The sequence below is a fragment of the Sebastes fasciatus genome, chromosome 4 (genome assembly GCF_043250625.1).
Source record: "Sebastes fasciatus isolate fSebFas1 chromosome 4, fSebFas1.pri, whole genome shotgun sequence".
NCBI classification, from domain to species: Eukaryota; Metazoa; Chordata; class Actinopteri; order Perciformes; family Sebastidae; genus Sebastes; species Sebastes fasciatus.
This window is the reverse complement of record NC_133798.1, coordinates 14378196-14404045: the sequence shown is the minus strand read 5'-3', so window position 1 is coordinate 14404045 and position 25850 is coordinate 14378196. Positions and strand designations below refer to the sequence as shown.

Genomic DNA, 25850 nt, shown 5'->3' with positions numbered 1-25850 from the left:
CCTAATTCACGATGGTAAATTTACATTTACCACAATTCACGCATGAACTCTGATTATACATCTGATTTAAGCCTATTTACTGAGATTCTGGTTCATTATAAGCAGAATTATAAACACAGCTGGGACTCCCTCACTCAGTATAGCTTGGTATTCAAGAAGGAGCTCTATTGCCCCCTGTGGACATTTAATTACAAAACTACATGGCTCCCCTTGGCTCCAGTGAATGAGCAGATGCAGAGCAGGTGAAAACAGCAGATAGAGAAGGTGAAGGACGTGATGCATGTGAGCAACATTATTACCTCAAGCTCCTTGATTTAAAACAATTAGAAAAAATCCTATGGCAGAGCCTGGCTGCCAAACTAGAGAGTAAATGAGGACCTATAAAAGCACACAAATCTACACATTAACTTATATCTTGTCTTTCAAGATGAAAAAAAGCAAAGCAGAGGGAGCAGACAATCTGTATGCACAACAGAATCTCAAATCTGTGATCATGAGCAGTCCTTTATTGGGGCTTTGAAAATTCAGATTGCAGAGCTGCTATTGATTACAGTTTGCTTGTTTTAATTTGCCCTTCATTGTTATACTGACAGATGAGACACATATCTGAAGGAACAATCAGCGTGGCCGTGCGGATCTAAATGAGGTCAACCTCATACGGGCTTGACAGAGGTGAGGAAGATTACTGGAGACAACTGAATATTGACCGGATTAACAAAAGAAGACAGTGGGGATACGTGTCGACTGTAAGGTGTCAATATCTTGATACATGACACAGAGGTTATAGTAATGCTGAGTAAAAACAAAAGACCATCTTCAGTGTGACGGTGAATCCTGAAGGAATCATCAACAATAAAAAGCTTCTTCATTAGTGTGGTTTTCTTGGCGGGCTGTTGATGAGACTAGAAGAACGTTCTGCAGGAGGAGAAAAAATAATTAATAAGCAACATGTAAGATAACCATGGCAGTAGCACCAAATAAAAGATGTTAAACCTGCATGAGGAAACGATTTTTTTATACCGTGCTTACTTCAGTCACTGCACATTAAACACAACAGACCAAGACACATGCAGGTGAGTTTTAGAAACATAAGATAATTAGGGCTTAAAGGGGAAATACGCCCATTTTAAAAATTCATACATGTTATTCTTATGGTCTAAGACAGTCCAAAAAATATTAGTAAACATGAACAACTGTCTCCCAAATCCAAAAACTAGAGTCTGACTGAGAGCACCCAGGGAAATGTTCTCAGTATATATATTTTCTGTTTCACAACTGACAACACTAAAGTGAATAAAGCTCATTTGGATATAAAAAAGAAAACAAACATTCAGTGGGTCCACAAAATCAGTCTCCATTCATTGTCTATGGAGCAGCTCCACATTTTATACCCTATGACATCACACATTTGAGACTTACTTCTCTGGTTTCTGGCTTTGAGAGAGAGCAGCTCATGTTCACAAATATTGATCGAACTTTCCTAGGCCATGGAAATAACTTATTTAAACTTTATCATGTCAACTTAGAGAATAACCCTGATCAAACACTGGGTTCATGTGAATTTTTACTGTAGCAGAGGAGGAATCCTCCCTACAGACCACCCGCTGTCACTTAGTGCCTATGTATGTCAGAATATCTAACAGTCCTGAGGAACAACATCAATCAGACCAACTGCTGAAGGCTGACAGGAGTCCTAGGAAGCCTGCTTCTATCAGCGGCCATGACCTGACGACCCAGAACAATACCACAGAGGCCACACCTGTACATATGTGTTTATATACGGCTCACTGGGTCAGGACTTGGCAGATATATGGTGGGAAGGGTCACTGATTGCATTAGCTGTAAATGTCTTCACTAGAATAGCATGGCTGTTTAGTTGTAGAGCATGTGTTTCAGCAATAAAGAAACATCGCCTCGAGGCATTTTTCAAACAGAAAAACTGCATACTGTATATGCTACATACATTAACTAACACACTAGCTTTTCTTTTAATAACCAAGCTGTAACAGCAATGCATAAATCTGACAGTTTGACAAAGATGAGGGGAAACAAATACCAAAATGCTCTGCTTGTTTCTTCTGATTGACAGGGAGACTGTCACATGTGCTCAAGAACAGAGAACGGGGCCAAACAAAAACAAATGCCACACCAAACATCCCCTCTGAGACGTGCAGTGAGGAGGAGGAGGTTTGAAGACTAAGTTGATTACCGGGACGAGGGTGAGGTAGGAGGAGAGGGAGCGCTAGTGCTGAAGTAGGTAGCCGTGTCTGTACAGTGTTGCATTGCCTTCAAACACCTTTCTGTTCACAGTGGGACTGACTGATGCTGACTTAGGGCTGCATACATGCACACACAGACACACAAGCCACACAGTCACAATACTGTACACTACTGGGCCAGTTAAATTAGATTATGGCCAAAATTATCACAAAAATGCACCAGATGTGCATTTGAATAACAGTATATATGAAAAATACATTATTATATACACGTTTGGACTAGAACATAAATAATGATCAGGAATGCTTACACTTCATCTTCATAGTCTTTCGGAGGGGAAACAGTAATCACAACATCGATCCAGTCCTAAAGGTAAAAACAAAATTACTTTCATTTTGCACTTGACTGAAACAATAAAAAATATGAAGCCTGACTGGATCTGCAAATTAGAGTGTGAAGCACAATCAATCAATCAAGGTGGATGGGATTTAAGTACAATCAATTAAACACCCTGCTATTGTAGCTACTAGTGTAAACAATAATGTATGTAATGTGTGTAAAGTATGGCATTTAGTTTTCCTCTGATCTGTGTCCTACCCCTCCACTATTCCAGGCCCGAGCCAGAGAGTTTTGTCCCTCAGTCAATGTGGCATCAATCAGGATCTTCCCATTCACAGCCATTAGTTCATCTCCGGGTACAACGCCACCTATAAACAGACACATCAGAGATGGTTCACTGTCAAACATGTTTATTCACAACAGTGACACACAGAGAGCAAGTGCCAACTGCAGAGATAAATATAGACTGCGTGAAGAGGCACACAAAAATCTCTCCATCGACTAAAGTAAACAAGTAAACCATGAACATGTTGTCCCCCACAGTGATGCAGTGTTGTAGTGGGGAAATTCATCTAAACGGCTACATCTGTCTCAATGGTATGCACTAGAGGGAAAGTCAACAAGCATGTGTCATTCATTGGCACATTCATATATAAAATGTTTTCACTAATATTTGATTTGCAGTGTTCATCTAACTAAAATGGAAGGAGTCTCACTGTCTGTCTCACTGTCTGTCTCACTGTCTGTCTGTCTGCCTGTCGTTCGATTTTCTCGACAACAGTTCTTCCGATCGACTTCACCCTTGGCGGGTTTAGTGATCGAGGACCCTTTTTTTCTGTATGATGTCACCGCTGTGTACAAGCACGCTGGCTGGGCCAGAGGCATGATGGGATTCACATCACTGCGCATATTCAGTCGGTCCCATAAACCTGTAAGTAACCCGAAAGCTAGAAAACATTATTGGCGTATGCGCCAGGCGAGCAATTCTGATTGGACTGAATAGGCGCCATCTTGGAGTCCGGTATCCAGTTCTATAATACATCCATAGGTAGTACAGCTCGCTCTGCGTCGCTCACTACATTAACTGTTACACCGCCGAACTGCATGCTGGGTACAGCTCGCTCTCTGTTGATGTTCGTGTGAGCTTTTGCACCCAAATGACGTGTATACTCTAGCACTGCTAGGGGACGCAACTATGTCATGGCAGGTGTATTGCTCAGGACCCAAGGAAGCAAAGTATCGAGTATGAAGTTGTTTGGATGAGCGGTTCTCGAGAAAGCTGCAAGCAGCAATACCGGAGGCCAAGCATTCAGCTTGTTCTGAACAGGCACGTTTGGAACGGGCACTGATTTAGTGGATATAATTTTTCTGGCAACAAGTAACAAACAGACCGGATCAAGCAAAATATAAGAAAAACATTGTATTTCTCTTCAGGGTCCTTTCCATAATGTTGTCAGACACTTATAATAACAATCTGGAAACACAAGCACTTTTAGTGGATTGTATTATATTGACGGTGTGGAACTGCCCTGAGCGATTACATTACAGCTTGTTTAGCAGCTGCCGTCTGCAGCGTTCTCACTCAATACTGGACCACTTTAAAAAATTGCTTTCCCCATTAGTCACTTAGACAAAATAACATGGTAAAATAAAAGGAAAATCCAGGTTTAAAAAAATACCAAAGTTACCCTTTAAGTAAATATTTGAAAATAAAAAATGAACTGACCGTGCTTATCAGCAGCGCCACCTTCATACACAGAAGATATCACCAACTTTCCCAAGGGAGAGTCTGCACCTCCCTCCAGAACAATGTCAAGCTGCCCAATCTTAAGAACAATGAACAAAAGCATCAACACCATCAGTCATGTTTTAGAAATCTAATTTAAAAGTGATATGTGAGATTCCTCTTGTCAATAAGTGAGTTATCTGAAGTGAAGGCAGAAGATGCAGTCAGTACCTTTTTGATTCTCAGCAGTCTCACATCTCGCCCGTCAATCTGGTCCGAGGAGAACTATTAACAAAGAAAGGATTGAAGAGGAGGAAAACAAAAAACAACACTGCAGTTGCTAAGTAAGTAGTAAAACAATAAACAGAGATACCAACATAAAGAATGTCTGTCTACTCCCTGAAAATGTGCTCAGCAAAAAACAAGAGACGTATAATATACCCTTTGGGAGTTATTAACCATGGTAAGCTATAACTTATAAAGAGAGGCTGCTCCAGAATAGTTTACCTCAGGAGAGTTCTTCATGTTCTTTAGGTAAACAAACTGGAAATAGACAATTAAAGGGGACCTATTGTGCTTTTGTGCTTTTACCCTTTCCTTAAATGTGTTATATAGGTTTTTGTGCATGTAAAAAGTCTGCAAAGTCACAAAGCGGACAGCAAAGGGAGTTACTCTCCCCCACAGAAACACTGCTCCTGAACTACCTGAAACGCCTCGCTTGAAGTCCTGGCTTTTGTTCTGTAACGTGGTGATGTCACCAAGTAACACATCTGCATAATACCTACCTAGCGGTTTATTTGGCACATACTCAAAAAAAAACTGAAAGGGGTGGGGGGGCGGGGGGACATCAAAAGTTCTAGTAGAAACCCAAAATACATGTACAGTATGCACCTGAAAATAAGCATTATAGGTCCTCTTAATTGACTAGTTTGACTCACTAGCTAGCTACCAGAAGTTAGCTTGTTTAGCTATCAATAAACACGCAAGTCTAGCTAACTTCCCTTCTGAACCCTGAGAGTTAATGCAATTATGTGTAATTATTTTGTATTGTTTTAACTCTTAAAGTTGTCTTGCAATGCTAGTTTTAAGGTATCCCTGGTGTAACATAATTCACAATGGCTGCCATGGGAATAACATATTTTGTAACCTTTAGAAACATTAGCTGTTTTGGTTCATTGATCCTAGCATTTCTAGTTAGCAGGAGCTAAGACCTGTTAGCTAAATACTACTTTCTATTCCATTATCTTAAACTGCCAAATATGTGTTGCATGTTCTGCATTGTTGTAGTGCTAAGAAGAACAGGCATACAATACCATGGAGTAGGGATCAAAACCTTCCTCGTATTTCTGAAATCCCTGAAAGAGAATCAACATGCAGTTCATTAAAACTGATCAATACATCAATGGTGGACACAATGAAACAAAAGAAAATCTCTAAGAAATCTCTGTGAATGTCAGCGGTGTATCAAGATTTCCTTTGACAACCAGTTCTATGTTAAAGTTTTAATACCGTCCTGAACAAACGGAAACCATGGAGACCCCAGAGCCAATTATTAAAAAAGCACAGTGGCTTTCAAAGCCTCACACTTTAATTCAATAATGACAAGAATAATTAAAGGGAACAAGCGCACGCACAGAAAATCATTCCTAATCATTCCTACAAAAGTCGACAGCCATTTAATTTCAGGGGAAGGAAACAGAACAAAGGACGTCGCATTTATCCAGCTACCATGACTCAGAGAGACATTTTCTCCCTGCAGAATAAACACACATTAATCTAACTCTTCGTTTCCTGTTGTTTTGCTCAACATTGGACATAAAGAATGAACCCAATTGTAATATACGTTTTTATTTGTTGTGTCTGGAGGCAGCAGTTGAAATCAGCCCAAACAAATCTTACTGATGCGCTATTTGGAATAATAGATACAGTAAATCTAATGAGACTGATGTTCTCGGTCTCTAAGCAAAGTGCAGAAACAAGAAAAGGTAAAATAGCCACCTTCTTTTCTTTTAGTAATGCACGCTGGACCAACCAACATAGAGAGAGACAGATTACAACCACTTAGAGGACAATCCTTTACGTACAAACCATCTGTTGCCAGTAAAGATCAAAACCAATAACAGTAGACTGTAACATACATTCCCACACTGCATGTTCACAGTACTGTTGTGTGCTCCAAATCAATAAAAGTGCACTCATGCAAAAGCTATACCTAAAGGAAGTGATGCAGCCAGAAAGAGACAAAATAAAGGAAGACAACCATGAGGAAACCTGGTGTGTGAGAACACGGAGGCAAAGTACTTTCTGTACTTTGCCTCCATGTTCATGAGAACATGAGAAAAAAGCACTCAGGATTATAACAATAAATCAATAGAGGTGGCGATAGGTATGGATTACTTGTCGTCTGCTGTTTGATTTAAAAGACGAGTTGAAAGGCACCATTCGTTTCAGCATTTCCTGAGGCTGAAACACAAAACCAGGTAGCAGCTTTTAACGAACAAATAAAAACAAAAACAACCCTCACTCCTATGCTGTAATTATTTTCTATATACATACCATACATGTTAAAGAGTAACTAGCAGTGTTTTACAACCCTCTCTGGTTGAACGTTTAAAGTGTGCTTTGCCTCTGAACACACCCAGCAACAGTGATGGCCGTGGTCAGAAGTGTGCTCTATTGCACCTGCTGTAACCACAGTGATGCCACGGTGTACTGACGCACCATGGAGTACACCTATACAACACTGCAGCAAGGTGAGAAGTTAAACCACTGGAGGGTGAGTCAACCACGCTATACAACTGTAGGCAAAGACAATTCTTTCTAACAATATATAAAAAGTCATATATATCATAAAAATGTGAAGAATTTTGGTCCAATTGACAAAGTTACAAAACTAAGATCAATATTGTGATTAAATGTTGAGACTGGCTACTATATTTTTTATCATTGTCAAGACATCCCATGAAAAGACCAAAACCAATAATGTAGTAGTCCAGTAGTTTCATTTTTAAAAAAGGCTAAAAAATGTTCTTTAACAGCTGGACACTAGTTTTTAACAAACATTACTCAAACAATAGAAAATAGTGCATTTGTTGGAGAGTATTTTCAGTCCGTGTTTAAATTATTTTTCAACCAGGACCCATGTTTTTGTGTCTAAGTGACGATTGGGACAACACCTTTTGAAACTGGTCCAATATTGAGAGAGAGCACTGCAGCCGTTAAACAAGCTGTAATGGAATCATTTGGGGCAACCTGGTACCGTCCTTTTACGTCCACTAAAAGTGATTGTTTTTGCCACTGACAGGCTTGGATTGTTATTATAAGTATCTGACGACAGACAACAGTGGAAACATGAGTGAGAGTGGAGAGAGGAGTGCCACAGGACATCGGTGATGTCAGAGTTTGTTGTGTTGGACTAGAGAAAGCTAAGTGTTATCTAAAAGATTTTCAATGTCATAGCTGAGCAAGACTTCTCAGAGCGACACACACAACACACAACAAACAGATCGGAACAAGCAAAAGGTAAGAATTTCATTTCTTTGTAGGTTCCTTTCCATAATGTTGTCAGACACTAATAATAACAATCTGAACCTGTCAGTGGCAAAAACAAGCACTTTTAGTGGATGTAAACTGACGGTACCAGGTTGCCCCAAATGATTACATTACAGCTTGTTTAGCGGCTGCAGCATTCTCCCTCAATACTGGACCAATTCCAAAAAGTGTTGTCTCCATTAGTCACTTAGACATAATGGGATAATAGGATAACAGGATGATGTATTGACTCAAATGCTCATGTTGATTGTCACGAAGGAACATGTCTGCATCTGTTTAATAGTTTTTGCACAACATATGGAAGTCCAATAGAGGAATAAGTTATGTCAGGCTTGTTAGTAGATCAGTTCAATGTTGGTTTTGGTCTTTTCATGGAATTTGTTGACAATAAGAAAACTAAATACTATTAACAGCCTTATCCTTTAAGTTCTTTGGCCCTTTTCTCCAGGCCGATGAAAAACAATGACCAACAGAAATCCTTTGTAAATACTACAGCATATGGTACACCACAGTCTCTGGGAAAATAAAGCATTTAGCAGCATTTTTTTATGTTAATTTTTCAATTCAGCTTATGAAAAACAACATGTAATATTGTATTTATAAACATCAATAGCATAGCTGTGTGCTGCAGCAGTGTAGTCCACTCTGACGATTAGGGTAAAACATGTCAGGGGAAAGTGAATGATTTATGGCGCCCCCTGCTTCAGCTATTACAGTCAAGGTGCCTCTCAGCGGAGCATTTCTCCTCCAGCTGCAGAAGTGCTGCCGAACTGAAAGTAGAAGTGTGTGGTTGTGCTCTCAGGTGCTATTAATGTGATGCAGAGGGTTACTGGAACTGGAAAGGGTTTCTCTAAAGTAAATGCTGTTTGAAAAATAGTCAATATGCCCAGTTTCATTGGAGCTTTTTGACAAGAAGGGGAAATGGCTCCCCTGTGTGATCTAATAACTGCAGATTGGCTTTCTGCGAAACAGCTGGAGAGTCTGGAAGACTTGAAAAAAGAGGCAGAGATGAGTCTCTCACCCAGATGATGGCTTCCTGTGTCAGGTGTCTGAATCCTTTAGGACCCTATTACGCTGAATGAGGGAGGATTTATACAGGGAGCTGGTGATTGCAGTGTGGTGTGTTTCATACCAGGACATCAGAACGGAGTGCAGATCTGAGTGGATCTGGTCGGTGGGTCTGGGACTGCGGCAGCATGACAGGTTTAGACATGACGGGGGCCATCTGACGCCTCTGGTTGGGGGGACTAGGAGCTAGTTGCTATTGGGGAAAGACCATGTTTCCATGCAACAGCTGAGCATAGGTTTGGATTTATACAGTATGTCCCATTCAATAAGTCATTTTACAACAAAAAGCATCTTATTTTGATAAGATTTCACAAAATGTATAAAGCTCATCATTTTTACGAAAAATGGAAGGGGTGTTTGTAAAACTTGAAATCAGATTTTTACAGAAATACACTCACCAATGGGGTGCTTGAGGTGGAAATATGGCTGGCATGGGAGGTATTTCTCATTACCTGAACCACAGTGAAATAAAATTAATCTTTCAGCCCCCTGGCACATACGGAGCAGAGAGCACTGCAGGAATATCACCCAATATCACCCAGACTCACTCCTATCTCCTCAGATATCAAAGCATGGCATGAGGTTTCAAACGCATTCAATGCATAACCCATTGGATGAAATGCAAATGTTCAAACAAACGCGAGCACATGCATTCTTCTTAAAAAATCAGCTCCTCTCATGAGCAATCCACATGCTGCTTTCATCAGCACCCCACACAATGCAACACTCCTTTCAGTATAACAATCCACACAGCTACAAGGCAAAGCACACATCAATAACAAGAAACTGCATCTCTGCATGCCATTCCCTCAGCGAGAAGTAAATTGGAAATCAATGACTGCACAAGTCAGTCATGCTAATGCGGAGTCTCGCTCTCTCTTCATGCATAAAACATACTAATACATAAAACAGAACATGCACATAAACATAAGCATTACAGAGAGTCCTGCCGCCTTGAAAATGCAAAACTCTCTGAGCGCTCTACATATTTCTTTAAACTGCTGATGCAACGTTTTATAGATGGAAAAAAAGAATCGTTGCCATCTATCAGATCAACAAAGCAATTATACAAAGAGGAAAAGCCAATCCAACACATCATCTCTCTAACCTTTGGACTAGAGGGGTAGGACATTTCACTGGTGTTGGACGAGTAAAGCCCTCCTCTTGGCAGGTAGCCGCCTGTCTCCCACTCGCTCCTGTGCTCTGGTGGACTGGGAGGGTGTTGGAGGTGATGGTGCTGATGCTGGCGGTACCCGCTGAGGGCTCCTACTCGGTCTCCTGAGTGTTGTGGGGGTGGGGGCGGAGGGGGAGGCGGAGGAGGTGGTGGAGGAGGGGGTGGTGGTGGAGGAGGCCGCGGAGCAGGCTGAGGGGAGGATGGAGGCCTCGACGACTGATGCGGAGGAGGATAGTGGGAGGAAGGTGAGCGAGGGGGTTGTGGTTGGGTAGGCTGAGGGTGAGGCCTGCGCCCCTTGTTGGTCAAGGTAGACGGGGCAGAGGGAGGTTTTCTAGCGTTGGGTTGTGAAGGTGGCCGCCGCTGAGGGGGCGCTCGAGAGGGGGGAGGGGTGTAGTTTGGTATCGTGGGGTTCATCTTGGGCAAGGGTGGAGGGAGAGGCAAGGGAGGGGGAGGCTGGCTAGTGCTGGCCTGGGTGGGGGCCAGTCTCTTCAGAGGGCCCCTCAGGCTCTGATCCACATCATCCAGGTTAATGTCATCCAGATCAGTGGTGGCCAGGTGGAGGCCGCCAGCGAAACGCTTCACCTTGGGCGCCAAAGCAGGAGAGCGCGGCGGGGAGAGCTTAAAGTCACAATGACATGAAAAATTATTTGTTTCATCTCGTGTCAATTCTTCTGTTGACCTTTTAAACAATTCAGGAGGCAATCCATAAATTCTTTCATGCAGATTATTGTCTCATTCCCTGTTGGTCTTTTATTCTACATGGACATGTTGTCGCTTTATGACAAATGATCTGCGGCTACCTGATGAAGATCATTTGTGCCAAAACATTGTCATGTCCATGAATAAAAATGGGAATGGGATAATAGAGCATGGGTATTTTTTGTCTATTTGTGGTATTTCACAATTTATATTCAAAAATTCATAATTTTACACCCCTCTTGTACTTTCCTACTAATTTCTTGCTGAAAAATAAGTTATTTTTAGTGGTATGAGCAGATGAAAATAAAATGTCCAACTACGCACTCACCACATGCTTCATATAAATCATGCAACTTAACATTTGAAGTGAAAAAGTAACAAAATGGCATTCATAGTGGTGTGAACCCCACCTTGCTGAATTCTAATGGCTTGGAAGAAATGCTTTCTGAACTGTCACCAGCTAAAAATTGCGGGAAGGAGTTGCCTCAATGCTATTATCATCAATGCAATGCTACTTATTAGAGCCCTATTCATCTCTCGCAACAGTAAAAAAAATGGCTTATAACATAGCTCTCTGAGTGCAGAGAGGTTTGGACAGAGGAGGTCTCACTCTGTACCTCTGGGGATTCATTCTCCACACTGGATATCTGCTCCAACCGAGTCTGACAAAGACGCTCCACCCAGTGTTGCACTTTCTCCGACTCCTCGAGGTCTTCCCTCTCCGTCTCTGAGACCTGGCACAGAGGCAGAGCCGGGCAGCGTCAGACAAAAGGAATTAGCCCTTTACACACATTCACATGCTCAGCTTGACACCCTGAAAGTTAACGCTGCCATAAAGTACATTATAAATATCAAATGGTTGGATCCACATTGTCACTTTGTTCAGTATTTAAGAACCACTCCCCTTTTCGTACCTCCTGAACCAGCCGATTGATCTTCAGTTGCTTCTCTCGTTCATGCATCTCTTCCTTCTCCTTGGCGAGTTTCAGCTCAAACTCCATCTCCTTCTTGTTCTTTCTCTGCTCCTGCAGTGTGTCCGTGTTGGACACTTTCTTCTTTTTCCTCTTCTTTTCTCCTTTCTGATGTATCATCGGTTAGTCAAAATAATAAAAGCAGGGGACAGACAAATCTGCCACTCCAAACCACACGGCATGACATGCAGAACTAGCTAGTGACACCAGGCTGTGTATGATGGATAAAAGCCCAGCAAACAACAAGAAGTTTTATAAATATTTCTAAGAACAAAAGCTCTGATCTTGAATATGTAACAGCCACTTTGTTATGATGACATAAGGTTATCTTTCCTTTATAGCCACTCTTACACCACACTGTACTCAGGCAGCTGACAGTACCTTGCGGAGTGACGGCAGTTTTCCCTCATATCGATAAAACCAGCCAAATGCTGAGGACGGAGATGAACACAGGTGACTCTCACAAGTTTGTTAAATAAGATCCAATGTCTAACACAGTCTCAGCAAACTCCAAGCAGTGCATCTATTTAAATAAAACAAATACAACATCACACTAAAGAACCACAACACAGCACTCAAAGAGAAAAATGAGAAAAAAAGATTAAGCCTGCTCCATTCAGGCACTCTGAATAACTACATTGAAAACCAAAGATGCTAACTGCGTTTTAGTGATGCAAAACAGACAACTTTCAAAAACTTGTTTTTGGTTGTGTATCATTAATTTTCAGCAGCATCTTACAAAGAAATGCAACTGATTGAAATGATACTGAGCGCTCTCTAATGGTTACATTTTGGTTGTCAAAGGAAATCTAGCACCAGTCTGTGTGTACGCCAGTTTGCACGAACATCCTCCCGACAACAGCTGTGACAATGGCAGCTGAGGTGCCAGACTCACTTGTCTATCCTGTTCTTCCTCCTTGTCTTCCTCTGTGAGGGAGCTGGCTTCATCAGCTTTAGAAGAGGCCATAAAAAGCAGCACAGCACACAGAAGTGACAGGAAGAGACACAAAGAGCGTGCGGAAGAGAGGAGGAGAGATGAGGTGAAACCCAGGCAAGAGTAACTTCTACAACTCTATAGTTTCAGAGGAAAAGTAAATACGTAGGTTCAGGAGTAAATAGAGTGTTCATGCATTTGAAGACGAAGACGCTTTCAGGTATCCTTACGAGAACTCTTGGCCTTGGAGGTTTTTGTGTCATGTGGGCCGGGTGATGGGCTCTTTGGGGTGCGGGGGCTCTTAGGGCTCTTGGGCCTGTCTTTGGCTCCCCAGTCCTCCTCCCACTCTCTGCTGTGCTTCTTCTCCACCGCCTCAATCCTACAGAGGACGACAAAACACATGAGAGATGTCAGATATTTTATACGTGCCAAAACAATACTGAATTTGCACTTTATGGACATTAAAGAGAGGACCTATTATGCTTATTTTCAGGTGCATACTTCCAAACACTTTACTTTTCTCATACAGGCTGTGCTGCAGCACTTCTTTTCACCCTCTGTCTGAAACGCTCTGTTTGAAGAAAGGGCGGGCTTCAATTAATGTGTTTCAGGCAGTTCAGGAGCAGTGTTTCTGTGGGGGAGAGTAACTCCCTTTGGTGTGGACTTTGGGCTTTGTAACTTTGCAGATCTTTTACATGCACAAACAAACTATATTACACACTAAAGGAAAGGGGAAAAGCACAAAAGCATAATAAGTCCTCTTTAAAAATGCAATATTAGTTGTATACTTCTCCATCTCCTTTTTATAGCGCTCCTCTTCCTCTGCAGCTTTCTGAGAGATCTCCATCTTTCTCCTGTTAAACACATAATAAATATACAAAATAAATCTCTGTCCACTCAACATGCTATAGCACGGGGCTATAAATATCCAGTTTATGGCTGCAATTGAGAGTGTCAGCCCTGCAACATGTAATATGCAATCCCATTATTCATCCCCAGATATTGCTAGCATCAAAGCACTGAGAAAACGAAAAGAAGAGTCTGTCCTCTCAATTTACAAACGCCTGTGAACATAAATCTATAAAGTGATGTAACAACACAACAATATAAGGTCCTCAGTGAGATGGAAAAATCAATGTAAATCCTGTTTACTTTCTTCACACCAAATATATGTATGTTCATGAAATATATGCCTAGTTGACAGGGAAATTATCTTCACACATGTAGAGTACTCGGTTTGTCTATTGTGTTGTGTTGTAAGGACGTCATGCAATGACCTGGATGCATTTGAGGCTTTTGAATTTGGGGTGACAGGAAAGGTTTGATCTACAAAGGTAAAGGAAAGAACCAGGCTATTGTAAATCCAGAATATGGCACTGACTGACTAAACACGTTGGAGGCTGCCTCTAAAATGCACAGTCGGATTTCTGTAAAACATCAAAGTAATGTCAGTCAAAGCCTTTGATATTGGGTGAGGACTTGCTATTCGCCAAGTTAATTAGACAAACTGAGTCTTGCAGCTGAAATTGGATTTTTATGTTGAGCTTTGTCAAAATGTCAGCTAATTTCCAAGAACTTGCTTCTAGTCAGTAAAGCAATTTTTTATCAGTTAGTGTTCTCAATTTCAGGGTGAGGATTTAGTTATTTGTTGGGCAGCCAGAGTTGAAGCTACTTCACTTGCAGAGCTTCTTTGGAGAAGTAGAGCATGAATTCTAATTGTGCAAGTGTGTGTGTGTGTGTGTGTGTGTGTGTGTGTGTGTGTGTGTGTGTGTGTGTGTGTGTGTGTGTGTGTGTGTGTGTGTGTGTGTGTGTGTGTGTGTGTGTGTGTGTGTGTGTGTGTGTGTGTATACATCAAATGATTTCCTAACTGGTCAAAAATGAAAGAAAACTGTCGTTGAAATAAATATGGTTTCTCTTTTTATATTATTTTGTAATTGTGCTATGATTTAGGATTGTGTGACAATAATTTTAAAAACTGAATTAGATCAAAATTGCACTACCATGGAGACTACTTCTTACATTTCAAGATTAGATAGACGATATACCTCACATACATCACGACACAAACACTAAAACATCTGTCTCGTGTACAGGTACAACAAGACAGCTGTCATTCTTCTGCCATACAACAAGAACAGCTTGTTGTACGCCTCCGCCAGCCAGTCAAGTTGCAGTTTGCATCCATGTCTGTCCAAAATGTCATCACTTCATTATTATATCAGACATTTGTGTGAAATCGTCAAAATTAGCATATGAGTTCTTGAGTTATGGCCAAAAACGTGTTTTGTGAGGTCACAGTGATCTTGACCTTTACCCTTTTACCACCAAAATCTAATCAGGTCATCCTCAAATCAAATTTGAAGAAATTCCCTCCAAGCGTTCCTGAGATATCGCATTCAGGAGAATGGGATGGACGGACAGACGTATGGATGGACAGAAAAAGAAGGGTAGATTTCAAGAAGAGGAAAGTTTTGTGCTGTTCACTCACTGCTTCTCCTTCTCCTGCTGCTCTTTAATGATTTTGTTGGTCTCCAGTGCCACCCTCTTCTGGTGCATCAGCTCCTGCCTGTCCAGCTCCCTGCGGGCCTCCACTGCCAGACGCTCCTCGTCTGTCATGAACAGATCTTTGCCCTGAGAGGGTGACAACAGCCAGAGACGACAATCAGAGAAAGACTTTGTGTACAGCAGGGGTCCAAAAACTTTTTTGGGCTCTGGACACCAACAGGCATGCCCAAATAAGTCTCCGTCCCCAACCAGGGAGAGAGGAGACATGTCTGTTTTTGTCCTCTTTGAAGCCTCGTTCGCAACCTAAGAATAATTGATCGACAGTGGGTGAGCATTTCTATAATTAGTACATAATTACTATATATATGCAGGTACAAAAACATATAAAAAAGATACTAGAAAAGAAATACTGTACTGTAGATAGTCCCAAATATTTTCTGTTGCAGGGCTCCCTGTTTATGTAGATGCACATAAATAAATGCATCAGACAGCCATCAAGGAAAACAGTAAATAAGAGGGGACTGCTTGTCTCGGTTACACAGTCTCGCCGTCACTGAGTCCCGAGGGCAAACAACCTGCCGAGTGACTTGATGGATGATAAATGTTGCTCCTGCAGGCACAGGCTCGTGATGTGATGTCTCCAAAATAAAACACACATTAATCTATGGGGTGCAGGAATGCACCCAAAAAGGGTTTGTGTTCCCACATCCATAACAGATAAATCCCTTCACTGATTTACCTTCTGAGAGAAATACATTTCCTCATAAGTGGATTCAAAGGTAATGGCGCAGATTTTATCTGTGTCTCAGGTTTTTCCTCATCTACATATTATCATGTGATCCCGATCACAATATGCAAAACAATTCAAGGCATTTTATATATTCCATTTTGTTTGCCTATCACCACTATGTCATGATTATAACTTAACTTTACTATGCATTTCTTCTTGACTCATTAAGAGACATTTTATCTCCCAGAGACTTGGAAATCTCTGGGAATCCCTTTAAATGTAAATACTCTACCTGTTGAAACACATAGGTGTCACTTTATCTAGGATTATTAATTTTAAAGGGTTGAGTGTCTCATATACAGATGTGATCATATATACTGTATCTTAAAGTCAGTGATGCATTATGTTGTGTCTTTGAGTGAATTCAACAATATTCACAAGAGTTATATGAGAAAAAAGCACAAGAATTATGAGTTGAACTGCAAAAGACAATGTAGTATTGATTATAGTATTATCTATAATATATTATTATTTTTCATTAAACATAATGCAGCTAGAGTGTACTTACAGCTCCGGTCAGAACAGTAATCGTCAGACTCCTGCTGCTCTTCAGGACTCTCACAGCCTGGGAATGTGATAACAGAAAACTTCAAATAATGCCCCTTTATTTTCAAAGATATATTTCATGAATAAAATTAAGGGCGATACAACAACAGTCTCTTAGAAAGACAAGGCCTGTGTGACGTATGTGTTATGTGTATTTATCAGGGTGTCATATTACAACCAAATCCTGGTAAATACTGCAGGCTTTGTTTTCTCCATCAGACACACAGGCAAAAGAAAAACAACAGTCCATGAGGGATTTCTTTTCTACTGCAAAACCATTTGGCTGGTTAAACGCTAATTTGGCGGTGGATCTGCAGCTCAGTGAGCTGAGCGTAGAACAAACACTGCCAGTGGCACAGTTAAAACAGATGGCGCTGTGGGTGCTTTGGATAAAAAGGACAAAATGTATAAAATTGTAAATCTATGTTTAAATAAAAATGACTTTAGACTCTAGCTGCCATTATTGCAAGTGGACAATTAATTAAAAATTCACCTCTTTGTGGTCTGCATTGGTGAAATCCACCCCGTTCACCTCCACAATCTGGTCTCCAATCTACATTTTGGGATAAGACATAGATGTAGTTCACAGCAGTACATGAGTATACGAGTGTCACACTTTCATAGAGGTGTTCTGGTCATTCTGAGCACCTCAAGTCCAACTTCTGCAGAAAGGGAGCCTGGCTTGACGTTACTGATATAGATACCAGGTTTCTGGGTTGGACCACTGGAGATGCTGATGCCCATACCCTTGGTACCCACGAGGCTGAGGAAAACCTTCTTCTCCTTGATTTCTTTGCCTCCAATGGACGCCAAGCCTGCAATGCTGCTTTTTTTCTCCTGCAGCAGTTACAGAAAGTTCATAAGCTGTCTGCTGATGTGATGCAACCTTTGAAACTGAAAAACAACTTGAAGCAAAACAACTAAATCTGTCTCCTACCCCTGACTCAGACACAAACTGGTCGACAAACTGCCACTTGAGAGGTTCATCTGATGAGCTGGAGAAACGAAAGGAAGCGAATGAGAATACAGAGATCTATGCAATGTCATCTCAGCACATTAACTCTCCATTTCACCATTCAATCAGGAGCTAGAAACTATATTACCAAATTACAATTATCTTACCTTTTCACTGGGATCATCCCCACATCTGCACATATGGAAAAACAACAAATAAAATCAAATGAATGATGCCATTGATGATAAACAATATTAATTTTGATGCACATCAATCATACTACTGGAAAATGAGTGTGTGTGTGTGACGTACGCCTGACTTTGAGTGACACAATCTTCTTGGTCTTGATGAGACTGATGACCTCCTCGTGGATACAGGAGGAGATGGAGTATCCATTGATGCGCACAATCTCATCGCCAACCTGTGAATCAAGACAGGATGGGATGTTATGGATGACACCTTCACTTTCAATATGTCAAGTGCACATACACATCATCAAGAGATGGAGTTATTGCTACACTAACAATTTACATCCCTGTCTGTTGAATATACAAGCCACAAAATGACTTATTGATCTGATCTGTCATCTATTTACATTTGGATGTTTTAGCCGTTTAAATAACTGAGCTTAGCTATCACAGGTATATGCCAATGTCTCCTGTCATGTACAATACACACACAGAAATAGACATATGCATTATATACACATGTCAGTTTTATCTGTTCTGTTGTTTTTTATCCTGATTCAGTTTTATCAATTCATTTGTTTGGCTGTTTTAAACTAGATTTAAAAGCCTGCCCACGGGCGGGGACGCAAATTAGCCTCAGCTAGACACCCTACTTACAGTACATCTGTTGCATTGCTTATCTATATGTAGCAATGTTCATCTGTATAAATAAAATAAATAATAACTAAGGAAATACATTTTAAGCTAACCTACTCAATATGTCTTTTAGCAGGTAATAATGCTTTGTACTACAATATTCCTTTGAATGTAGAATCATTTTAATAAAAGTATTTATTTTCCCCCTAACATTTCCATAAGTACCAGTAGTAATGCTGCCATGTTTTACATTGACTGCGTCTCTCTGTGTTTTGTCCAGATATCAGACAGGACACTAACCTCACCTTGGATGTAGTTACAAAGTGTATTGCACATCTGTCATAATACACAATGAATCACAGTGTCTGTATCTGTATTAATACATACTAAACCGGACATTAACTTTTTCTTTCATGACAGAAGTTGTTAATTGTATTTAATGTCCATCTGGGTGAAACTGGACCATCAGTGACAGACATGCAAGCTCTGTGAGAGTTTAAAAACATGGTGCTTTACCCCACCTAGTGGATTATTGCATTATGACTGACATATAAGACACATGGCCTTAGAAAATGAATTTGACCCACTCCACAGACACAACAATGGGTCCCTTGCCTTCATATTAATAAATACACTGGTTGGTATGGCATGTTATATACAAAAACACACTAATGAAATACAATATATATGTATGCACATTTATACCATGTAACTGAATAAAAACAGTGTTGGTATACTTTAAACAAAACTAATATGATTAAAAGAACTACTGCTACTATCATGGCAAATAATTATTCTACATACGAATAGCTCTTTATTTGGTACTTTAACTAAATAAAGGTTAAATAATTTTTTTTTTTAAATAATACAAATCAGCATTTCGTGTTTTAGGAGTGTAAACACACACAGCAATATAAAAAGAAATGAAAAAAAAAAATGGAAACATCACAGTTAAATCATACGAATATACCTGAAGGCCGACATTCCCGGCCTGACCGTCTTTGACAATCTGAGATATATAGAGACCGCTGCCAAACTCCAGCCCTCCTCTGACACTCAGACCCAGTCCATCACGGTGTGTCCGATCCAAACGCACCTCTTTCAGCTTCCTGCACAATCAGGAGAGAGAGGAAGATATAAAAACAGGATGTATGAGCCAGGTAACATTTAAAAAGGGAGAAGGGGGATGGTTTCAGTATGGAAACCAGGAGACTACAGAGAGCATGGGGATGCTCAGGGATATTATGGTATAGAATCATCTTTGTAGGGTGTTTACATTAGGTAGGTACATACGTATGTGATACAGACCAGATATACACCAGTACCAGGACATGAGTCTATGCTGTACTCACCGTGACCTCTTTGGGGTGAGCAGGTCGTACTCCACCTGGTGTTTGAGTGGGATGAGAGGTCGGATGGCATCAAACAAGGGCAAGCGCCTTGGTTCGTTGATGACCAGCTTCAGGTCCCCCACCAACACTATCAAATCCATCGACCTGAAAGAGGAGAGGGCCACAACTATGTTGTTATGTTTTGTATGTTTTTTATTAAATACAATGACTTTACCTTATGGGAAGATACTATATAATATAAGGTCCCCTGGTCAAGTCCAAGTGACTACAAGAAATAGGGTTTGTAGTAGAAATACAGTTTGTACTGCAGTTTACTATAACAAGAATAAGGAAATGAAAATGTTTTGTTATCTGCCAATAAATGCCAGTATGATAACCTAGAATTGAGAATGAATTGAACATGGGGTAGACAAAAACCTGACAATATAATGAAATCCGATATAACACTGGAAATTTTCTTTGCTCGTTTTATTCATTTGTTTATTACTATCTGATGATGTTTTTCTGTAAATGAAGTCAAATCAACACATCACAAGAGCACTGCACTATAGAGTTTTAGGTTCCCAAAGGTGCTGTTTCAGAGGCTTTTCTACCCTGACGAGAATGTAATTCTGGAGGAAAAATTCAATACTTGCATTGTTTTTAGTATGCACATAGCCAGGCTTTATGATACCGACTGGTCAGATTTAGAGATACTGAATGTGATATTAACTGTAGTCTAAAGTACAAGTAATAATAATGGCCTTCAGAAGATCTTATCAGAGTACTCCACTGATTTAGCATTGCACTCCTATAACCGGACTTATGGTGGACATTTTTTTTGTGTGTGTCAAAATTGATGCAACAGAACCAGACATATTGTCTTTTTTATCCCATACATTCTTCTTCCTTGTCAAAACCTGGTGTCTACATTACCCACAATGCAACTCAACCACTGACAGTTTGGTCAGGTATGTTAAGTTAGCCTCAAGCAGAGATGAGGAGCGGGCTCCTGCGGTCTGGTAACTTCTTTCTAACTCCACAGCCCCAAGTGTTTTACTTTTTCTAATTTGTAGTCTTCAGACTAGGCTTGCTGTGGTTACACAGTGTTCGGGCATACACCGATTACATGACTTGCCCACCGTCCCCACTGTCGTTTTGCTTATTTTTATAGAAATAAAACCCATTTAGTTAATTTTCACATATCAGCGCTGTGTTATCAACACAAAGTCGGACGACAGACGCTACAAACTGAAAGCGAAGTGAAATCACACACGGGATAAGAGAGAGTTGACAGACAAGGCGATGGCGGAGGATTTGGTGTCAAAGCGAAAAGCAAAAGCGCTTATTTGGCAACATTTCGGATTTAATACCCAATGCTATAAGGGAACCATAACGTTAATGAGGCAAGCGCTGTGAGGAGGATGGAGCGGTCACAGCCAGTGTGCAGGTCGCAGCAGCGCCGGGTGGAAACCTGCGACCCCACAGGGAAAGTTCGACCAGAAGATCAAAGTAAGCACTCTATAGATGTTGAGCGTCGTCTTTTCTTGTAAAATGTCCAGTATAATCAGTAACACCGGTATTGTCACAAGTTTATTAACCGGTGGGAAAATGTCCTCACCGTGACATCTCAAGTGACTCAAGTGACTCATGCTGACTCAAGTGACATCATTTGTTGAGGCAATTTATCAGACTTCCCACAGCTTCCTGTGGAGCCACAAAAGGCTTTATACAACTTTTTTCACATATACAATAGTACTCCCCAAGACCTGTAAACAGACTTTGATGTGTCAAATTTGATGGAGTTCCCCTTTAATATTCAATTCTAAACTACAGTAAAGTATATAACTATAATATCTAAATGCTGATGGAAAAAAACAAACCAATCATCTTTCTTTCACAATTCATAAGGAAGTCAAAAGGCAACTAGAACAGCAATTAAAGCAGCAAATTAAAAGCTACTGTGTAAAATCTGTCCACCTGGCCTCCTCTTTAAATTATTAACAAGTGTCTTTCAGCCCTGTTTGGACGATGGACATAAAAAGAGCTTTTGTGGATAACTGGCCAGGCTTGTCGGAGCACAGTGGAAACTGATCAGAGGCTTAACCGGTGGAGCCACAGAGATCTGGCTTTGTACAAAGATTAATTGAAACCTAGACTTGCAGCCCCCCCGACCTAGACCCTCTGAGACCAGTCTGTTATCAGAAACCCTGACGGAGCACACAGTTTAAACTGGAGGTCTGTATGAATCAGAAATGGGTGTGAAAAGATAAGGAGCTTTTGAAAACTAATCATGAACATTTTAAAAGTTGGTGAGGTGTTAGTAGAAGTTAAAAGACATCATTTCACCTGCAGCTAACATGGAACAAGAAGACATTGCAGCAAATGAGAGCAAAAGTAGCCGTTTATCTACCGTCTTTTTCATATTTGTATATGCTGAATACCACATATTGAAACACGGGCTTCATTAATAGCACTTTATCAGTTCTGGTTCAAAGTGTAGTTATTTAAGGACACAATGTATTCAATAACCATCAACATTTTATTCATATAGGAACATAGAGGTGTGAATATGCAGATGCGTGCATGACAGAGACAATTCAAAAATGCAACTTTCTCACAGACACACGCACACTTAAACCACAGTGAACAGTGACAGATGGTACTCACTGGTGATACATGCGGAGGACGTCATACAGGTAATCCTTCTCTGCTTCATTTTCAATCAGCAACTCCACCTACAAGAAAGGACAAACATCTGGTGTCATCCTTCGTCTCACCGCTGAATCAGAAGAGATGTCAGGCAACGAGCACACACTGTACCTCTCTCCTGTGGTCCTGTCAACACCACAGGGGGGTGAGCCATCAGTGTGTGCCTGTGTGTGTTTAGGAGTTATACAAACCTGATGGTGGCTCAGCTGCAGCAGAAGGGTTTTGAGGAAACGCTTAGGCCAATCGCTGATATAACACATTTCACTCTTCGTCTGACTAAATCTGTCTTAAACTAAAAGCTGCGCGCTTCAAATCCAACCTGAGTTGCTTTTTTTTTTTATCAGATTGGTAGTTCAAAGAACGCTTTGGGGATGATGAGGCTCCTTGGACTAAAGCAGGTATAATGGGCAACCCTACCCTAACCATCACACCACTGGGAGGGAATAATGGCAGTACAGCTGAAGAGAGGCTGCAGTAGGAAGGTCAGCAGTGTCATCTTACATCTCAGACACAAAACAGAGGTGAACATTCACACCCAACATTCACGCACGCACACGCACACACACACACACACACACACACACACACACACACACACACACACACACACACACACACACACACACACACACACACACACACACACACCTCTTCTAAAGCAGTGGGTACTCAAGTCTTATAGAGAGCAAAAACTCATATGAACATGCACATTCAGACACTTCTGTACCATATTATGTAGGGATTAAAGCATTGGTAGATTGTTTAAGACTCACTATAGTTATCATAAATGTAAGACTGCACTACATGGACTCTGCTGTGAGGTCGCTGTGGGTGTGTGTGTGTGACGTGGTCTTTATGACTGTCATAAATGTCTCTAGCGAAGCACAGTCAGCCACTCCCGCAGCCTGAACTGCATGCAGACTTTGGCACCATAAACCAATAAGGTAAGAGATCATTGGTCAGTCAGATAGCCATTTTAAAAGTGTACGGTCTAGTTTAGAAGTTCAGATTGTTTTCACAGAATAAAATATATAACTTTGTACATAGATTGCAGCACATACAATAAACCCCCAGAGGAAAAAAAACACCTGATATAAATTGACAAAACCGATAATAATGCAATTCTTCTGTGAATGTACAATGAAACTACGCACACACTCAACCATACAGAGATACAGTGACTATGATAATGTCCCAAAAAGAAACAAAGCCTGATTGTGCCCTGTTGGCCCCTCAGCCTCTAATTAAACTCGCAAATTGTCCCATCTCTTCCGCTCAGCTGCTCATCTCTGACACGGTCTACATTATCTTATGCTAAGATGCCCTTTGAGAGGAGCCAGCAATATGTGACACTGCCTGCCTGTCTGCCTGCCTGTCTGCCTCCATGCAGCACAGATGGCTGTGTGATGATCCCTACATGCTCTGTGGGCTGAAACAGCCTGAACATATCATGTTCCCTTCCACTCTTATTGTTTCACTCATAGTTACCTATTCAGGCTGTTATGTGCCAACACCAAGCACAAAACATAGTATAATGTGTGCTTAATTTATGGAGCTACATACCATGGATTCAAATTATTTAACTCAGCTGTATGGTGTTTACCTGAGCCAGAGCAGTCATGGGACAGATACAGAAAGGATGTCCTCTATTAGAACAGACTTTAGCTTTAAAAGGACAATAGATAGTCCAAATTATGCTCATAAAACACCATCTAACAGAACAGTTGTGGGAACTTTAAGACCAAAAACACTATGAAATTAATTTCATCCTAGACAATCCAAGAAAATAAGTTATTTCAGTTGAATGAAAACTCATCCATTAGCAACTCTAATAGTTTTGTCTATTATAGTTTTAGCTACAGTTCATGATAGGCTTATTTGTTTATTTTATTTTTGTTTTGCACAATTTAAGACTATACAACATAACAAAAAATAAATTAATAATATACAGTGCAGGAAGAGGCTAAAAAAAAACACTGGGCTTATCTGAAGCCTCCACCTAGAGACAAGATTAATATAAAGAAATAATATGACTACATAATAGTGATAACAAAACAATTAGGACAAGATATATAGGCTAGTTATGAAAGGTTACATTATACTTTAACCCTGAAGCCAGCCTACAACTGCCATACAACTTCTAATTTGTGTTAAACTTGCTTTTTGATTTACTCTTAAATTACATTTTGAGTGATTTTAGCAAACTGTTTCTTTATCATGAGGCCTAACTAGCTGTTAACTGTTATGTCACTGAAAGAGACACCTGAGACAGGTAGGTGACAACCAGGTAGGAACACAAAGGTTTTTAAAACGCTATTTAATATAAATTTAAATCAATATAAGAAGAAAACAATGTTTGTTTCTTACCTTGTGCCTGAATTCCCGAGCAACTTTGCGCTCCATCGCTGAGAGACAGTAGAGAGATAGTAGCAGACGCACCAACGTGAGATCTCAGGTTGACTGGAGACTGGACTGACGTCAGCACGTCAAGCTAGTCCTAGTACAATTACAGCTTCCAGTTAAGATTTTCAGATTAAGACCACAATTAACGAGGATAAAATAGGTTGGGTAATGAATACGACTAAGCTGAATATTTACAAAAACTATTCTACTCTCAAGTAAATATGCCATTTTTTTTATATAACGATACTTCTTGTTTCCCACACATTTCAAATTCAGACTTTTATTTTGAAGGGATAAACACTTACTTTCTGTTTTTCAGCAAACTTGTCCCACTAAATCAGGGGTTCTCAGCCTTTTCGTAACTTGAGGCCCACGTCTGATTGTTAAAATAATTTCAAGGACCACTTTCCCCAATAAATGACAAACTGGGCTATAAGTATGTGTTATATGCCACAGTCAGGTGTAATGACCCACATAAATATTCAGCTTACCCTCACACATCACTGCCTGACATTATGAATCCAAACTATTCAGGGGCATATTTCCTCTCGACACGCTTTGGAGCTTTTACTGATGCAGGGTTGTCTCCAACATCACTTTTCGTTTAAAAAAACGCTCCATTTTGTGTCACTGTATCCGAGACATTTATGTCTGTAAAGGGGAGACTTGTGGGTACCATAGAACCCATTTTCATTCACATATCTTGAGGTCATTAGTCAAGGGACCCCTTTGAAAATGGCCATGACCGGTTTTCCTCACCAAAATTTAGCGTAACTTTGAAGTGTTATTTAGCCTCCTTCCCGAAAAGCTAGCATGGCATGGTTGGGACCGATGGATTCCTTAGGATTTTTAGTTTCATATCATTCCAGTATCCTTTACTCTACAGTAGCTTTAAAACCCGCCCGCTACAACCTCTGAAAAAACAGAACAGCGGCCGTCGGATTTTGAAGAGGTTGATCTAACCATTTGGCAGTACCTCCCGGCCCACTAGGTGGGGCTCTGAGGCCCAGCAGTGGGTCCCGGACCAGTGGTTGAGAATAGCTGCACTAAATGATGTGTTACCCATCATTCATTGGGACACTTGAATAGAACAGATCACAC

The 25850-nt window shown here is 40.7% G+C and overlaps 2 protein-coding genes across 2 annotated transcripts; both read right to left on the bottom strand.

The window, feature by feature from the left end:
- Nucleotides 1-485: 485 nt before the first annotated feature.
- On the bottom strand, nt 486-24824 carry LOC141765905 (harmonin-like). Its single transcript, XM_074632188.1, has 20 exons — nt 24714-24824; nt 22305-22372; nt 19656-19799; nt 19274-19412; nt 17792-17900; nt 17647-17671; nt 17462-17519; nt 17173-17361; nt 17018-17077; nt 16487-16543; nt 15172-15314; nt 13472-13537; nt 12914-13062; nt 12645-12700; nt 5599-5640; nt 4517-4570; nt 4286-4385; nt 2818-2927; nt 2531-2586; nt 486-915 (listed from the first exon to the last, which is right to left on the bottom strand). Exons 1-20 carry the CDS (start codon nt 24747-24749, stop codon nt 903-905), a joined length of 1674 nt encoding a protein of 557 aa, XP_074488289.1. The 5' UTR covers nt 24750-24824; the 3' UTR covers nt 486-902.
- On the bottom strand, nt 6620-11987 carry LOC141765906 (uncharacterized). The gene is made up of 6 exons (XM_074632189.1): nt 11693-11987; nt 11396-11512; nt 10014-10697; nt 9304-9357; nt 8970-9098; nt 6620-6748 (listed from the first exon to the last, which is right to left on the bottom strand). The coding sequence occupies exons 1-6, from the start codon at nt 11867-11869 to the stop codon at nt 6653-6655; spliced, it is 1257 nt and encodes a 418-aa protein (XP_074488290.1). The 5' UTR covers nt 11870-11987; the 3' UTR covers nt 6620-6652.
- Nucleotides 24825-25850: the final 1026 nt, after the last annotated feature.

What these genes read in the sequence shown, in the direction of transcription:
- LOC141765906 (XM_074632189.1), bottom strand. Translation starts at nt 11,869, where the DNA reads ATGATACATCAGAAAGGAGAAAAGAAGAGGAAAAAGAAGAAAGTGTCC. An exon ending in TCAATCGGCTGGTTCAGGAG is followed by an intron (nt 11,513 to 11,692) that starts GTACGAAAAGGG and finishes CCTCTGTGCCAG; the next exon opens with GTCTCAGAGACGGAGAGGGA. An exon ending in CACTCCGTTCTGATGTCCTG is followed by an intron (nt 6,749 to 8,969) that starts GTATGAAACACA and finishes TTTGTGTTTCAG; the next exon opens with CCTCAGGAAATGCTGAAACG.
- LOC141765905 (XM_074632188.1), bottom strand. Translation starts at nt 24,749, where the DNA reads ATGGAGCGCAAAGTTGCTCGGGAATTCAGGCACAAG. An exon ending in CCGGGAATGTCGGCCTTCAG is followed by an intron (nt 17,901 to 19,273) that starts GTATATTCGTAT and finishes CTTGATTCACAG; the next exon opens with GTTGGCGATGAGATTGTGCG. An exon ending in TTACTGTTCTGACCGGAGCT is followed by an intron (nt 15,315 to 16,486) that starts GTAAGTACACTC and finishes TCACCCTCTCAG; the next exon opens with GGCAAAGATCTGTTCATGAC.